Source organism: Manis javanica, chromosome 15, assembly GCF_040802235.1.
Source record: "Manis javanica isolate MJ-LG chromosome 15, MJ_LKY, whole genome shotgun sequence".
Taxonomy (NCBI): Eukaryota; Metazoa; Chordata; class Mammalia; order Pholidota; family Manidae; genus Manis; species Manis javanica.
The window spans coordinates 13391564-13410735 of record NC_133170.1 but is presented as its reverse complement, the minus strand read 5'-3'; the positions used below and the strand labels follow the sequence as shown (position 1 = coordinate 13410735).

Genomic DNA, 19172 nt, shown 5'->3' with positions numbered 1-19172 from the left:
AGCCATTAAAAAGGATGAAATCTTGTCATTTGCAACCACATGGATGGGCCTTGAGGGCATTATGCTAAATGAAATAAGTCATACAGAGAAAGACAAATATCATATGATTGCACTTATACATGGAGTCTAAAAAACAAAACAAATGAACAAACAAAACTCACCAACAAAGAAAACAGATTGGTGGTACCAGAAGGGAAGGGATTTGGGGGATGGGTGAAATGAGTGAAGGGGATCTGGAGGTCTAAGTTTTCACTTATAAAATAAATAAATCATGAGGATTTAATGTACAGCATGGTGACTATAGTCAGTAATACTGTACTGCATATTATATAACTTTATATGGTAATAGGGGAAAACTAGAATTATTGTAGTGATCTACTCACAGTATAAACAAATATTGAATCTTGTTGTACACCTGAAATGTAATCTTATATGTCAATTATATTGCAATTTTAAAAGAAGGAAAATGGTGTTATTTTTGAAATTAACCCAAAGGCATATGTATACCCAGCTCTAGTTATAATACTATCATTTTTTAATTATTTTCAGTCCTCACCTCTATGAACATCATGCTTAGGATTGTGCTGTTCACCCTAACCACAGCACTGATTCTGAATGTGAATATATCAAAATTGTATACAGTGCAAACTTAGTCTTATTTGCAATAAATAAATTATAGATAATTCCCTAAGATGTGTAAGCCTAGTTTTCTATATATTAAGTTTAAAATATCCATCTTCTGAAATGTAGTCACACACATATGCACTCAGGAATAACATAAAAGTACATTTATTATACTGCCTCCTTCCATATTGTATTTAAGACTCTCAAAATCATTTAACTTCCCTGAATCTGTACATATAATATGAACCACTTCTTCTTTACACAGTTTTTGGAACGAGCAAATAAACTTGCACTTGAGAACAATTTGAAAATTTAAACTAGACTATATGAATTGTGTTACGATTGTACTGTATTCATATAATGGTTTCCACAATGCAAAGTCTTGAGGTATTGTCTGTTCCCACCTCATATAGACTAGACCTTGCCTCCCACCCAGACAATCCCAAACGCATGTCAATCCATCACTTCCAGTTTTTGCATCTGGTTAAAATTACCCAACAGTGCAGGCTGGTGCCCCTATGATCCTCTACTCTTGGCTGGGTGCGTGCCAGCAATTCTCTGACACGCCCCTGCAGATGCTTCCTGCTTCCCACTGGAAGTGACACATCACCGCTCTGCTCCGACCCTTCACCAAGCTTCCTCCTTGCTTGAGATGTTTCCCCTCCTTCCTTCCAGTTTCCCTAGTCCTGCACAGATCAAATTCCTCTTCAAATCTCACTTGCTACTTTCAAATGCTTTGTTTTTACAAAAACAAAAAAGAAAGGGGTGTAGAATGAAATGAATAAATGAAAATACTTATTCGTAGAGTTAGTCTTAACAATTTTTAAACTTGCAATCATCTGACTGAATAATCTAAAAATAAAATCTGGGTGTTCACAGTTTTGGGTCTCTGCGGGACTTCTAAGCCTCTCTTGGCTTTGTACTTTCTTAGGGCGGGTCCTGTGCTCCTCTGACCCCCGTTCTAAACTCACTTATACATGACCTTGAATGGAGCTGAAAAGCAGCCGCAACTGATTAATCACAAGTGACTAGTTTAGAAAGGCCCAAGGGCTTGTGGGAGGGGTGGGGAAAAGGAGACAAGGCCGAGGCCACACTGTGGGAGCTCGCTCTTACCGCATGACAAAATTTGCTTCATCTATTTGACGGCCACAGCCACTCTTCTTCAGAATCCCACCATTTCCCACCACCGCACATTTCTTCAAGGGCAGCTGGAATGGGGTTGCCTAGCAACAGAAAACAAGGCGGGTTTTCACTGCAGAGAACAACAACTGCTCACAAAATCATTGTTCATAGCAGACCTGTTGAGGAATTTGATAGAAGCCTGGGCAGAGTGACAAGTGAATGTAGAAAGAAAGATGACAAGAAGTTTGTAAGGAACAAACTAGCCTGTTCCTTTGAAATTAAAAAAAAATGTTATTCTACTACCTTAAGTGCACTTAAACATAACAGTATCTTTTGCAACAAATTGGCCATGCATATAGTTGAGAATGTCTGCTAGGGAAAACAGAAAAACCCAAACTAAACACAGGGTTATTTTTAAAGGTATTAAGCTGGGCACCAACTCAAATGAACTCTATTCCCCTATTTGAATGCAATTTCATTCATTCATACAGTCAGCAATTTATTCAACAATGTTGCTGAGCATTTCCTGTGCTAACTCTTGGGGGTAAATACAGAGATACAGAAGTCACAGACCTCTTGATTCACAATTTGGGATGTGAGGAGAGTGGGAACACACACATTTGTGGAGCCAACTGAAATTGCTGTACAATACGGGAGACCGCAAATGCTGGAGAACCCCGTCAGAGGAGCAGGTAAAACTTTCTCACTCGAGATGAGTGATAAAGGATGAAGAGGATTTTGCCAGGCAGAGAAAGTAACAGAAACAAAGGCATAAAAGCATGCAAAGGGCAAATGCGGGGCGTGCGAACAAATGAACATGCTGGGCGGGTCTGTCTAGAACTTGGGATGCACCAAAGAGCAAGTGACTGTGCTGAACCGGACAGCAGGTGACCTTCTTCCTGCAAACAGTGACCTGAATGGCAAGGAAAATGTTCAGTGCACCTGAGTGTTCCCTGAAGTGTTATTTATAGAGCCAGGGCATGTCAAACCCCTGTCACAGACTTTTGTTAGGCATCTAGTCTTTTTACAACACTTAGCCCAAAGTGGCATTTTCTTCATGTCATAACGGATACAAATTTTGAGAGCAAATATGAGCCCCAACACTCTCTAAATATGAGCCTATTAATAAAACCACTCAGAATCTGCTTCTGAGAGGCCCCTTCTCCTTTTCATGGTCTAGAACCTATGTTGCCTGTGCCTCTTCTTAAACAGCCCTGATGCCTAACTTCCCTTTCATGCAACAACTTTTTGTTGAGAACCTTTTAAGAACCAGGAGCTATTATGGATGCTGGGAATGTGCTGGTGAAATAATAGACATGTGCCCTGCTTTTGAAGCTTACATACTAGAGGAAAAACAGAACTTAACATATATGATAGGGAAGTACAGAGTGCTATGAGGTTAGGGAAAATCTGAGTCAGTGACCGTGAACCCTGAGATCTGCAGCTGTTAGGAATAAGAAAAGTAGTTGAGATTTCTGGTCTTCAGAAATCTTCACAAAGTTGGGGGAGAAAAAAAAAAGACAGACAAAAATTAGAGTCTTTAATGTCTTATGGCATGAATGAGGGTGAAGAGACTTGTTACAGGAAAGAAGAAACAAACTGTAAATGCTAACTGTGACAGTATTCCTGGCTGATGATATGGCTTCTGGAAGAATGCTATTAAAATCTGAAGAATTTAATCCCTGATTGTTCTGCTTGACATAAATAGCTCCAGAGCATCTCAGAATGGTTTTTATAATTAAGTGAATGAAGCATTATTTACCAAAGTCATTTCAAAAGCCAGATGCCTCACCTCCTCCTCTTCATATACAGTCCACACAAGACAAGAGATAAGAGCCAGAGACTTCAATCACCAGCACAGGGAGACCTCATGACTAGTCATCTTCATCCCACAGACAAAGCTAGATGTCTTAAATAATAACTTCACTATCTCTAGGAGCAACTGAGGTAACCACCACCAATCACTGACTGGTGTAGAGTTTGAGCTTGCCCTGGGGGAAGGGGAGGGGTAGCAGGTGTGGAAAGAGAAACGTAAACCACTTAGCAGGTAGAGGACTGGATTAAACAATCCTGTGACAACTATTCTTACAGAAATACACAACATTTTGGTAAGAGCACCTCTGATGACAAATTAATCCTAACATTATTTGAGGGAGACTATTTCTGAGGCAGATCGACATGTAAAAAATTAGCATCATGCATTGATGTAGAATCAGAATTGGAGAACAGAAAATGTTCTGGAGAATCACTGTAGGGAAAGACCACGGATGATGAGGGGGCAGACTGTAATGACCCTACAACCAAGTTTTTAAAAAATAACCAATTTACATCTAGACTTCTTGGGATTACCAGGAAGCCAAAAAGTTTGGAATCCCAGACACAACCCACTTGGATTCTGTAAAAATGAGTAAAGAAAAACCTCATTTAAAATGGAGTTAGGAAGCCCTGAGTGGGGAGTGCTTATGTATGAATTACTCGTCGCAGTTCCTTTTACGCACCCAGACAGGAAGAAGCTTGCTTTACTATCCTAGGAGGAGAAACAACCCAGCCGCAGAGAAACCACCAGTTCGAGCCAGTGAGAGGTCACCACAGTCCTGAATTTTCTCTCCTCAAATGAGCTTTCATTCAAAACCACACCTTCCAACTTCCTTCTTTTATCAAAGCAAGTCCCTCTCCTTTCTTCTCCAGACTTGCCTATGGTTTGCCACAGTTTGCAAGTTTCGAATTGCAATCCTTCTGCTACTCCCAAATAAACTCGTTTTGCTGGTAAAATCACTAGCTGTTTTGTTTCTAGGGATGACAATTCCATCCATAATGGATGTTGCTAGAAACAACCCAACCCCTCAACAAGAGGGGGCTCTGAGGTGCCCAGCATTATGAGCAATAGATTGAATCAGGTTAAGCAGACCAGTGGCCAATTAAGTATCTTTAATTTTAAGAATTTACCTAAGCAACAGACTGGTATTTTTAAATGCTCTCTTACTTTTGAAGAAGGCAAAAGATTCCATTGTTTTAAATGTAATACAGGATATATCAGAACATTATTATAACTCTCACCATTCTTCACTGCCTCAATACAAGTGTTCTCAGATACACCAAATAACTTTTGCACCTACCCTGCTCCAGATTCTTCTTCTAACTTCCTTTTATCACTCCCTGTTCCTATTTTACCAGGAACCTATGTTGCTTGCCGTGTTGCTTCTATACTTGGGAGGAAGGGGAGAGAAACCATAAATAAGTATTTCTGGAAAATAAAACACACTTTCATAATTTTTTAAAAAGTGAGGCTGTAAGCCAAATTTTGCCAGTTTTGTTATATATACAGGGAGCTTTTTGCTGATACCTTTTTACCTAAAAGAATTGGCACTTTTGTCACCCTTCACAATTCAAAGGAAAACTCTGTTTTGCCCTACCGCCTTCTCCAAACTCTTCTCTGACAGGAAAGGGGAGCAAGTCTTCCCTGCCATGCAGTTGTGTTTTTAAACTAGAAAAATTCCTGAGCCAGTCAGCATTCAGAACACCACCAAATGTCACTATTAAGAAGAGGGATCAATGTCAATGTTAGACATGGGTCTCAAGCCTTAATAGGAAAGCAGAGGTTTTCATTCGCAACCCTTCAGAGCGGCCTCAAAGGCTGTCACTATATGCCAGCTGCTATTACTCATGATGTCAAAACATATGCTTGCCCTTATTGATGAAAATCTCAAGTTTTTGTTCACAAGAACATGAACTCACACATCTAATTGCAGTCTGACCCATTCATTTCTATGTACCCTCACCCACATATCCGCACAGACTCCCACACATAATTATGCTTCCCCCACACACATAATTTAATTTCTCATCCATATGTTAATTATATCCTCAACCTAGGCATCTAAATACACCCCCTGCCTCACATCTAATTACAGCCCCCCTCTTATGAATGTAATTATACCATTCAGCCACCCATCTAATTATGCCCTCCTTGACAATATTTAATTGTACTGCCCTGCTCAAGGACCTAATTACATTCTAACCAGGACATCTATTAAGCCCCCAGCTCTCCAACAATATTCTTCAGATGCTCATGTCTTTATCTCTGTACCCCACTTTATTATTTCAGCTAAGGATTGGCAACTTCCCACAAGTAAGCATGAATTCCTAGTAAGCATGGTGCCCAGCTAAATGGCAAATAATGACAGGACGCAGCTGAATCAAAAGCAGCTTAGGTCCTTTCCAGTAAATAAGCAAATATGTATTTCTTTTTCAGTCATTTAACTAGACATTTGGGAGTCTAAATTAAAATTTCAGCTGTTTTCTTACTTTGCACATATAAGAATTTTTATGATGAAACTATTTAGTAATTAGTTATTTCAGAGACAAATGCTTCTTATTGCAGATATTTAATTATTGAACCTTAAGAAAACACTACCCAAAACTTGGCCTAGGGATATATATTTATAAGTACTAATTACAGAATATTTGCACATCCCTATCACTGAAGGAAGTTTAACTGTTCAATTATATGAAAATGAATTTCTAGAAAGCCGCTAAGATTAGTATTCCCCATTCCACAAATAAAATTTTGATTTTAAAAGATAAATTCAGTATTAATATTCTTTCTACACATGATGCATCTCTGGAAACTGAATGATGTGAATATTTATATACTGGTGACTGTTTCCCTATTAAAATTTTTAAATTAATTCATTATAAAAAATAACATTTAAGCATTTCAAGGAGCACTACATTTTTCACATGTAGTCTGTTATTCTGGATATAACCTCTGAAAGCCAAATATAATGTCAGTTACTGTGACCATTCAGCAGATTCATTAAACATGCCGTAACTAATTCTCAGTTAACTGAAACATATTTCTGATGTAGCTGACTCACGAACGCCAAAGGAGTAAAGGAAGCTGCGCCTATACTTTAGGCCAGAGGTCACCCCCATTTCAAAAGTTCTCAGAACTGGGATTTCTTTTTCCTGGTGGAAAGGGCACGCACAATGTTTCAAAGGTAGTGACCAGTGATTCTCAGTAGTGGAGCAGAAAACGGAGCAGCAGCAAGAACTAGGCTTCCTGCCGTGGCTAGACTCCACATTCTCAGCTCCCGAGGTGGAATTACCAGCCAGATTCTTTTTCTGCAAATACAAACTGTTTGCCCTCCTGTTGATGAGCATCGCCCTAGAGCCTGCCCGCCTGCCTCCAAGTCCTGACTTGGTGTTTCTTCTATGACTCCCGGCAAGATAGACACTCACTCTTCTCATTTGTAATAATGGTGCCCACCTTGTTCTGCTGTTGTGAGAATTACATGAGTTCCGTCTGGTACAAGGTAAGTAATCAATAACATTTTTAAATACTTTTTGAAAATAGTCTATTACTATTTGTTGGTTTCTAGTTCTTGCCCATCATCCATCATTTATTCAGATATACTATTTATTCTTCTAAAACAAGAATATGGTATCTAAGGTGCCTGCATGTGTCCAAGATTATCAAATTATGCACATGAAATATGTGCAGTTTTGTATATCAAGTATTCTTCAATAAGACTTTAAATAAACAAATAAACAAAGGCTACTGCAAATCACTCACCTATAAAAAAACGTACAAAATGTACCATGTTTGCCACTTGTCCACAGAAAAAAACATTTCAGATCTTCACTGAGGCACCCAGAACCCACAACTCCCCAAACTCCCTGTTCATTCTTTCCACGCATCACATCATTTCTCCTCATGCCAGTATTCCCGCCACACCTTTTTGTTTACCTGTGTTTCCTCCAATACAGCCTGAATTTCTTGTCTTCCTACTTTTGCTGAAGCTGCCACAATGTCTCCTCCCTTATTCCTCCTACTCTCCCTACTCTATTTTCTGCCTACCAAAGTATTTTTCACCCTTAAGATCTATAAAGTGTCTGCAGGTGTTGTGTCCAGTAAGACCCCTGCCCCCGACAAGTTCAAGGAATATTCAAAACCTGAAGCAGATCAGAGGGACATTACAATTCACTTATGCTCAATGAGTCACGGGAAGTCTGTATTAAAGGTGTGCACAGAGGCTTATAAATTATGTGGAATTGAATCAAATCATTCCTTTCACACCTCAGAGACTTTCCAACTTCTTACTGTTGATGTTGTCATTTTTGTTTGTTTCGCAGTGGAAGTCTTTTTCAAACAAGATCATATGCAGGAAAACGCCATTAAAAAAAACAAACAGAAAAATGAAAGAGAAAATGCTGTCTGGGGTCAAGGTGGACACCCTTCCCAGGCCCTTGATCTGTCTCTTACTTCTGAAAGTGACACTTAGCACACCAAGGAATGTGATGGGCAGAAAACCACGAATCCAGTCAACCACCATTGTTTTTCAGAAATGAAAAAGTGCAAACATCAAGCACATTTCTGTGAAGGACATTCGGCAAGTATTCCCTGAGTATCAACCAGCCCCTTACCAGTCACTACATGAGGTGTTGGGGCCAAAACCCCAATCCCCAGCTCAGTGTTTGCTCCACTAATATGTGGTGTGAATTAAGACATCTGTTTTTCTTCCAACTATAAATAGTGTGTAATCACTCAGTAATGCAGCAGATTGTTAAACTTTCAATCCAATTTAACTGATTAAGCACCTCAACTAGCAGGACCAGGAGAGTTAATAGCATAATTAACTATTAAATCAATTATTAAATGTTCTTTTAAAAGCTGATCCAGTACTGTGTCATATACAACTATTCCATTTAAAAAGGAAGAAATCAGCAGATAATATTCTTCTTGAGAATAACTGGCTCTTACCACATTTTACCCCTCAACTTAAAAAAAAAAGTATCTGTCATCCTTTCTTGCAAGAAAAAAGGAAAAGTTTCCAGAGCATCCCTTTCTTTCCAGCATCACCCCCTTAATCATATCCCAGGACTTCCTGAGAAAAGCCTCTGATTGGTTTAGTTTTGTAGTCTCTACACTCCCCACTCAGTCTGCTCCCTCCACTTAATTCACCCTGCATGTGTGCGCCATCCTCTCCCCCTTCCACAGTGCGGCCCACATGTATCAGAACCACCTTGAGAGGAACATTCCTGGCCCCACTTCAGCCCTCCTGCAACAGAACCTCTGAGTAGAGCCTGGAAAGCAGAAGCTCCCCTACACAATTTATGTGCACGATGAAGTTTGTGACTTGCCGGATCCTACCAGCTCTCAAACCCAACCAAAGGTCTTCCTTCTCCGCTTTCCCTGACCGATCTCACCTTGTGGGACTGGCAGCCACAATCCTGACCACAATGACAAAAAAGCCCTACAATGACCGTAATTCCCTCTAAACAGGCACTCCAGACATGCAGCATTTGGCACTATTCGGAGGCTGCCATTCTGTATATACATTCATCCTCCACAAATGGAGAATAGCCACTCAAGGGGTAAACATTTGTACTCGCATAGACTTATACTTATTCAAATATAGGAGAATTACATTTATTCAAAGACTTAGTAGTAGACATATTTATTCAAAGTATATGTCTATATATACAAAGTATATTTACTCAAAGCAGACTTCTATTTAACCAGAGAGTGGGATGAGATATAAATCTTAAAATCTTATAAATGTCTTTTAACTTTTCATGTCCTGACACATTATGTATTGACCACAGTAGGTACTTAGATGTTTTCAACGATTGATCAATTTACCCATAAATGCCAGAATATATGCAAATGACGCACACACTGTTAACTTCAGAGCACTGATACAAAGGCAAAGGGCATAAAGTTGGCCTAAGGACACGGAGCGCACAGGAGACGCAAAACCAAACGCCTACAGAATGGAGGCGGGGAGCCTAAGTAGAAAGGAAGGAAGACACTAAGAGTGCCAAGTACTGCGGTAACAGCACACACATGATCAAACCAAAAAGAACAGGAACTGCTCATACCCTGAGGATGGGCAGGAGACCCGGTGCTACCAGATATTCTGGGGGATTTTTCCAAGTGATAGCAAAAATCCAGATTTTTATGTGAAATCTCTTTGTTTTTAATGTTGGCAATATAGTTCAAAAATTTTTTTAAGTAGTAAAGGCCAAACAAAGTACATCCGAGGGCCAGATGCAGCTTGCTAATAGCCAGTTTGCATTTGCTACTCTAGAACTCAGAAAGGGCCCTCCGAGATTTATTTATTTAAAGAGTGGGAGGTTACACATGAGATTACATTCAGAAAGATGTAGGAAAATAGATGTTTTAGGGAACTTTTAGCCAAAAATTGGGAAAGACTTTCTCCTTGCCAGGCCCCAATGAAATAACAAGTCTTTTGCAAGGCAGTTTGTGAAAAATTCAGAATTCTAAGAGATGTAGAGCAGACCAAAGGGTTTTTGAAAACTGTCCCTAATTACAGTCAAAATAACAGTTTGTAATACTCAGATAACACCATAGTGATTTCTCAGCCCTGTAGTGGAGGCCTCTCATCTTAAACAGTTGTTTTCTAGTCAAAATGGGATCATCTTATCCACACTATTGTTAACATGCACGTTTATTTAACTAGATATTATGGACCTCTTTCTATCATTTTAATACCAGCACATTATTTCACAGGAAAGGTGGTTCATGATCCAACCAATTTCTTGTGAAGTTTAAGGTTGTTCCCAGTTTTTTGCTGTGATAACAGCACTGCCATAAACATCTTCAGATTGTGGATAGGGAAGGAGGGATCAGCCCACTCTATTTTCTCCTTTGGTACAGACAATAAAGTTTGCTTTCTTTTATTTTGCACACCGATGTAAAGCGCTGTGCAAGAGCCTCTTCAAAACTGCCTTTCAGCATAATTGTCACCCCTACCCTGTTCCATATACAATTCCTCACGCTGTCTAACACCTGATACATATAACCTTGAGCACTTGTCCAGTTATTTCCTTAAGATAAATCCTTAGATGTGGAATTGCTGAGTCAGGTAATAAGCACATAGTGGAGCTTTGGTACCCATTGCCAAATTACTCACGAGCAAAACTGTACGAGGTTCTCTGGCACCTTGGTGTCTGAGAGCCTCCTCCTCTGGCTACTCTGAAACAACCTGGGTCATGCTAGTAACAGTTAGTAACTGAGTAAGAAAGACACAGTGAGAATCTCCTTACATATTATTTCAGCTATTTCAGACATACCAGGGAAGGAACTTTATTTTGTGGTAATCACTCTCTGGTATATAATCTGAGAGGGTAGTTAAATTCACAATTTGGCTTCAACAGGCCTCAGCTTGGAATCAAAGCTTAGAACCAGTTTCTAACTGGGAGATTTGGGTAGTTCACTTACCATCTCTCAGCCTCAGTTTCTACATGTAAAATGAAGCCTAATATGTTGAAATTATCAGATAATACATGCAAAACATTTAGTAAAAGCCTAGCATATAGTAGGTTCTCAACAAACTACACCTCTACAGTACATCTATAAAAACTAATCAGGTTACAAAAATATAATTAACATTTTTAGTAGATTGTCTGCATTTGATATTCATTAATATTTCTTAGACAACAAAATATTACATTTTTAGAAATTGAATTAACTCATTTAAATGAACTTACCTATTATTTCTAATTTTAAATAAAACATTGAATTAAACAAAATTATTCAACATAATTTTTCCTCTACATAGAAATATTTCAGCTAAGAAATTTTTGCAGGACTTGTAAGTAGTTTATATTGTTTTATTTATGTATGTGCTTGTTATATAATCATAATTAGTCAACTGAAACATCTTTGAAAATTCATTAAAATACGGTTTTTTTCCTACTGGTTTGGCTGTATTTACTTGCATCCACTCTTCACTGCCTCCCAGTCTCTCTTGCAAATGGGGCAGTCTTTCACATGCTAAGGTTAGTTCCATGATTCTGCATTTCTCACATACACACAGATTTCCTTTTTCTTTTTTGCACTTACCAATAGGATTCTTAAGTAAATGAAGTTTTCATTGTTTTGTTAGCAGTGGCTTTGATGGACTACTTGGCTCACATATCCCCTAATTGACTCAGTGAGAAAAAAATGTGCATTGACAGGGTGATTTTCAAGGCTGGAATGATTTCCTTTCAAGTGTACTAAACAGAATGCCAAACCGCACACAAGCACTGGAGGTAGAAAGCTCAAGGTTAGCCAAACTAATCCTCGGCACTTCTCAAACACATCCTAACTGAAGAAAATTCTGCAGACAGATAGAACAATAACATATAAAGAGACTTCATATTTATACACATAATAAATCTAAATTTATTCATCAGTCAACTTCTAAGTTCCCAGGTCATGGAAATGACTCCCAAATCATGGACAGCATCATGACTAAGCACACAAATGACAGAGTCAGAGATTCTGCCCCTTAATAACCTTGCAACCTTGAGATGTTTACTGAACCTCTCTCAGTCTTAACTTTCTACTCCATAAAATGGAGGGGAAAATAAGAAACTACCTCCACAGAGGTGTTAAGAGAATTAAATAAGATGATAATTATTTAAAAAGTGCCAACCCTGGCACCAGAAGCAGCAAAATTCAAATTCTTCTCAAGTGTACATGGAACATTCTCAAGGGTAGATCAAATGTTAGAACACAAAAAAGTCTCAATAAATTCAAGACTGAGATAATATCAAACATAGTTTCCAGCCACTAGATGTGTATGTAACTAGAAATCAATTATAAGATGAAAACTGGAAAAACTACCAATACATGGAGATTAAACAACATGTTACTGAGTATCTACTTGGTCATAAAAGAAATCAAAGGAGAAATAAAAAATTACTTAGAGACAAATGAAAACAAACAGCATGCCAAAATCTCTACAATGCAGCAAAAGCAGTTCTAAGAAGGAACTTTATAGCTGTATAGGCCTACCTCAAGAAACAAGAAAAATCTAAAATAAACAATTTAACTGTACATAAAAGAACTATAAAAAGAAGAAAAAGCAAGGCTCAAAGTAAGAGAAGAAAGGAAATAATAAAGAACAGAGCAGAAATATAAGTGAAACAGAGAACAATAAGACAATAGAAAAGATTAAAGGAAATAAAAGCTGGTTCTTTAAAAATATAAATAAAACTGACAAACCTTTGGCTAGAATCACCAAAAAAAAAAGAGTGGGCTCAAATAAAGAAGAAATGGAAGAGAAATTACTACTGATACCACAGAAATTCAAAGGATCATAAGAGAAAATATGAACAATTATATGCTACAAATTGGACAACCTAGAACAAACGGATAACTTCCTAGAAAAGTTAAACAAAAGTGAAAATCTATAGCTAGCCTCACCAAGAATAAAAGAGGGCTCCAATAAATAAAACCAGAAATGAAAGAGAAGCCATGACTGGTACCAAAGAAATACAAAGGATCATAAAGATTACTATGAATAATTATATGCCCACAAATATATATCTATTTTTTGGATAATTTCCTAGAAAAGTACAATCTTCCAAGACTGAACCATGAAGAAATAGAAAATCTGAATAGACTCATTACTTGTAAGGAGACTGAATCAGTAGCCAAAAACCTCCCAACAAACAAAACTATTTACAAGACTAGATGGAATTCACTGGTAAATTTTGCCAAACATTGAAAGATTTAGTATCTATCTAAGATCAGGAATAAGACAAAGATACCCACTGGCCCCACTTTTATTTGATTAAATATTAGAAATCCTAACCACAGAAATTTGACAAGAAAAAGAAATAAAAAGCACATAAATTGGAAAGGAAGAAGTAAAAATGTCACTATTTGCAGATGACATGATAATATATGTAGAAAAATCCTAAAGATTCTAACCAAAAAACTCTTAGAATACATGAACTTAGTAATAGAAAGTAGCAGGATACAAAATTAATATACAAAACTTTGATGCATTTTTTTTACACTATAACAAACCATCAGGAAGAGAAATCAAGAAAACAATTCCATTTACAATTGTACCAAAAATAATAAAATGTCTAGGAATAAATTTAACCAAGTAGATGAATGACCTGCAGACTGAAAAGTCTGACACTGACGAAAGAAATTGAAGAAGACACAAATAAATGGAAAGATGTTCCATGCCCATGGGTTGGATGAATTAATATTGTTAAAATTGCCCATACCTCCCCAAACAATCTACAGATTCAATGAAATCCCTATCAAAATTCTAGTGGGATTTTTTTCACAGAACTAGAATAATTCTAAAACTTACCAAGAACCACGGAAGACCCTGAATAGTCAAAACAGTCTTCAGAAAGAACATAGCTGAAGATGTCATACTCCCTGATTTCAAACCATACTACAAAGTTATAGTAATCACACAATAAGGTACTGGCACAAAAACATGAGATTAATGGAACAGAATAAAGAGCACAGAAATAAACCCATGCATATGTGGTCAATTAATTTAAGAAAAGGAAAGCAAGACTATACAATGGTGAAGAATGGTCTCTTCAACAAACAGTGGTGGGAACGCTGGACAGCTACATACAAAAAAATGAAATTGAACCAGTATCTGACTCCATACACAAATATTAACTCAAAATGGATTAAAGACTTGAACATAAAACCTGAAACCAAAACACTCCTAAGAGAAAACATAAGCAGTGAGCTCCCTGACACTTGGCTTAGTGATGTGGAATCTAAAATAACAGAACAGATGAACAAACCCCAGACTCACAACAGACACAGAGAACACACTGGTGGCTGACAGAGGGTGGGGGGGGGCAGGACATGGGGCGGGGATGGTATGGGTGAAAGGGATCAACAAGTACAAATTTGCAGTTATAAAATAAATCAGTCCTGGGAATGTAATGCACAGGCTGGGCAATACAGTAATAAATACTGTATTAACTTTGTATGTGACAGATAGTAACTAGACTTACTGTGGTAATCATTTCACAATGTATACAAATGTCAAGTCACTATTTTGGATAACCAGAAATGAATTTAATATTATATGTTAATTATACCTCAACAAGAAAAAAAAAACTTACAGTATGAAAGCTCCAATAACCACAGGGCTCCAAGCTCTCCCCACTTTTTGTAATGTTTCCAGTGCCCTCTTCCCACACCTGCCCTCCTGTCCCCATACACTAGGCACCCCTCTTCTGTTCTGCTTACAGCTTCTCTCAACTGTCTGCAAATGTGATTCTCCAAGATTCCTATGGTATAATACAACCTAAAACACAAAATTTATGTTTCCTTCAGGCATTCTCTTTTTACAAAACTGAAATTATCTATGATATATTATTCCCACCATTTTATTAATATGATAATAGTTCAAACTTCCCCCACAAGGTTTCCTAGCCCCTCACTTCATCTGCACCACATCTGAAAATCCTTACCACTATTTATTTCTTTAAACCTAAATCTTTATCTTCTAAATCCTTCCTTGTCTTTATGTGTTCATTTGGAGAAGGTCAGCAGTGAAAGTATAAAATGCTTTGAGAATTTGATGGCTGCTATTTACTTTTCATCTTTGATCTGTTCTCAATCTTCCTTCTGAATATTGCAGAGCATTCTGCTACTTCTGTTACAAGGCCTTTTCCATGAATTGTCGATTATAATGTGAAAAAGAAATCTTAAGAGAATTACTTAATTTGTGTCCTTTACTAATTTCCAGAAAAGTCATGAAGTTTTCAAGTCAAAGGATGACTGTGCTAACTGCCCATGTTTATACTACTTACTATTCTAGTGTCTGTTATCTGGCTGAAATGTTTTTCCTAGCTGGACTTCCAAGGGGTTAAAAAGTTATTACTGCCCCTGGCAAGGGGTTGTTTGGGAGCTATATTGATTGGCTTGTTTCTTTAACATATTGGCTCCATAGTACTATGAAGACTAAATGTTTTCCTCTGGCAGATGAGCTGAGATAACTTGAAAACAAGCAGAGAGGCAGTTATGTTAATTTAAAAGATGTTGGTATTATAACTGCCTTGCCTTCAAAATACAAAGCCCACACATTCTTTTTGTGGGGAGACTGGTGCAGGAATATCTGATGGTTCTGAAGACTAAAGAAAGGAGAAAACACCAAGGCCTCAACGCAGGGGCCTAGAGGCTGGGGATGCCAACTCACGGCAGGCCAGGGACCAAGAAGTGACCCCCTTTTTGCTGCATCACTGCTTCTGCCATTTAGTCATGATCAAGCAGAAGGCAGAGACTAGCTGAGTTGACATCTCTGACAGTGATTTTAAATCTTTAGGAAGAACAGCAGTTTCTCCATTGTGGTATCTCCTAAGATTGATTTCATTGTAACACCTAAGACCTGGTACTGATAAATTACCAAACAAGGGGCAACACATGGCTGCAGTGACAGATGGGGCTCCCGGAACCCTGTTTGACCAGCTCCATAGCCTTCTCTCAAAGGCTTCAGTCCGAGACAGTCATTCTGAGGTTTCCCTGGTAGACTGCTTTCACCTCGACTCTCTGATGGTGGGTGGCCTCCAGGTCTCTTTATAGTTATACCAAAACACAGGCTGTGGGGTCTACCAGGATTCAAGTTGGTGATTTTATATAAAAAGCCAAGTGGGGATTCACGGGAAGATGGTGGTGTGAGTAGTTCAGAGGAAATCTCCACCCCAAAACATATATATTTATGAAAATACAATAAATACAACTATTCCTAAAAGAGACACCAGTGGATGCAGTACAACAGCCAGGATACATCTACATCTGTGAGTACTCAGCATCACACAAAGGGGGTAATATACAAGCTGCGCCCAGGTGGGACCCGAACGCTCCCCAACCCCAAAACCCGGTGGGAAGAAAGGAGTTGGAACAGGGACAGGGAGGGAGTGAAAGCCCAGGACTGCTAAACAACCAGCTCTAGAAATCTGCACCCGGAATGCAGACACAAGGTGCATGGGGTGCTGGATTTTAGAGAAACGGAAAAGTAAAACCTGTGGGCAGGTCCCCGCAATCAGCGACCCTGAGACAAAAGAAAAGCGAGTGCTTTCTGCAAGTCTTAAAGAGACAGGGACCCCATAGCTGGACGAAGTTGTACCGGCAGCTGGGAATACTGGGGAAACTTAGACGCCCTAAACGGAGGCAGGGCAGCTCTGAAGCCCCTCACAGCACTAAGCAGCCTGCCAGTCGTTCCTCCAACTGGCGGGGACCCCAACAGACGGGCCCAGTAGCAGGAGAGTGGGACAGCAGCGCCAGAAAGAACCAAGAGCAGATCCGTGCGCTGCAGGAGAGGCTTGTGCTAGCCCGCAGCGGTGCAACCCAACAGCCCGGGCATGGCTCGCGCGCACTGGCGGCAGTGAAGCCAGAGCCCGGTAGAAGCCTGTGTGGAAGAGCCCCGCACACACCTGCAGTGGAGCCAGAGGGAACAGGCGCGCTCCCAGCAGCTGACTGGAATCCTAGCCCAACGCACAGATGCCCGGGGCCAGACCCAAAGGCCACTGCTGCCACGCAGCTGCCCAGCAGGGTTGCCGCTAGCATGGAGGAGTGCACCTGGCATGCCTGCCACTCCCCGCAGGTCTCCACGCTGCTCTGACAGACACCCTGCCCACAGCAGCTTAGGAGATTAACCCAGTGGCTGCTCCAGGAGTGCAGGTAGCCATCACAGGCAGCAGAGAAGGGCAAGGCATCCAGCAAGCAGGAAAGGACTTTCTTCTCCCAGCTGACACACCCACAACCTGCCTACAGCCACTGCTATCACCATGAAAAGGCAAAAAAATCTGGTCCAGTCCAAGAAAGTTACACCTGAGAAAGGATCTGCAGAGGCAGACCTAACCAGTCTCCCTGAAAAAGAATTCAAAATAAAAATCATAAACATGCTGACACAGATGCAGAGAAATATGCAAGAGCTAAGGGATGAAGTCCAGAGGGAGATTACAGACGTCCAGAGGGAGATTACAGAAGTGAAACAAACTCTGGAAGGATTTATAAGCAGAATGGATAAGATGCAAGAGGCCATTGATGGAATAGAAACCAGAGAACAGGAACACATAGAAGCTGATGCAGAGAGAGATAAAAGAATCTCCAGGAATGAAACAATATTAAGAGAACTGTGTGACCAATCCAAAAGGAACAATATCCGCATTATAGGGGTACCAGAGGAAGAAAAAAGAGAAAAAGGGATAGAAAGTGTCTTTGAAGAAATAATTGCTGAGAACTTCCCCAAACTGGGGGAGGAAATAGTTGCTCTGACTACGGAGGCCCACAGAACTCCGGAGAGACAGGATCCAAAGAGGACAATACCAAGACACATAATAATTAAAATGGCAAAGATCAAGGACAGGGACCTAGTATTAAAGGCAGCCAGAGAGAGTAAAAAGATCACCTACAAAGGAAAACCCATCAGGCTATCATCAGACTTCTCAACAGAAACCTTACAGGCCAGAAGAGAATGGCATGATATATTTAATGCAATGAAACAGAAGGGCCTTGAAGCAAGGATACTGTATCCAGCATGATTATCATTTAAATATGAAGGAGGGATTAAACAATTCCCACACAAGCAAAAGTTGAAGGAATTTCAACCTCCCACAAACCGCCTTTACAGGTTATCTTAGAGGGACTGCTCTAGATGGGAGCACTCCTAAAAAGAACACAGAACAAAACACCCAACATATGAAGAATGGAGGAGGAGGAAAAAGAAGGGAAAGAAATAATCATCAGACTGTGTTTATAACAGGTCAATAAGCGAGTGAGGTCAGACAGTAAGGTAGTACACAAGCTAACCTTGAACCTTTGGTAACCACAAATCTAAAGCCTGCAATGGCAATAAGTACATATCTTTCCATAATCACCCTAAATGTAAATGGACTGAATGCACCAATCAAAAGACACAGAGTAATAGAATGGATAAAAAAGCAAGACCCATCTATATACTGCTTACAAGAGACAAGAGACTCACCTCAAACCCAAAGACATGCACAGACTAAAAAATCAAGGGATGGAAAAAAATATTTCAGGCAAACAACAGAGAGAAGAAAGCAGGGGTTGCAGAACTAGTGTCATACAAAATAGACTTCAAAACAAAGAAAGTAACAAGAGATAAAGAAGGACATTACATAATGATAAACGGCTCAGTCCAACAAGAGGATATAACCATTATAAACATATATGCACCCAATACAGGAGCACCAGCATATGTGAAACAAATACTAACAGAATTAAAGGAGGAAACAGAATGCAATGTATTCATTTTGGGAGACTTTAACACACCACTCACTCCAAAGGACAGATCCACCAAACAGAAAATAAGTAAGGACACAGAGGCACTGAACAACACCCTAGAACAGATGGACCTAATAGACATCTACAGAACTCTACATCCAAAAGCAACAGCATACACATTCTTCTCAAGTGCACATGGAACATTCTCCAGAATAGACCACATACTAGGCCACAAAAAGAACCTCAGTAAATTCCAAAAGATTGAAATCCTACCAGCCAACTTTTCAGACCACAAAGGTATAAAACTAGAAATAAATTGTACAAAGAAAGCAAAAGGCTCACAAACACATGGAGGCTTAACAACATGCTCCTAAATAATCAATGG

General features: G+C 39.3%; 1 protein-coding gene across 4 annotated transcripts in view; it reads right to left on the bottom strand.

Annotated features, from left to right (window-relative positions):
- Positions 1–19172, bottom strand: part of ST8SIA1 (ST8 alpha-N-acetyl-neuraminide alpha-2,8-sialyltransferase 1) — a 129135-nt gene that overhangs the window by 53110 nt on the left and 56853 nt on the right. For all 4 annotated transcript variants that reach the window (XM_037020306.2, XM_037020307.2, XM_037020308.2 and 1 more), the window contains exon 3: positions 1738–1847. In XM_037020306.2, the coding sequence (XP_036876201.1) occupies positions 1738–1847 (110 nt within the window). The remainder of the gene's footprint in view (positions 1–1737; positions 1848–19172) is intronic.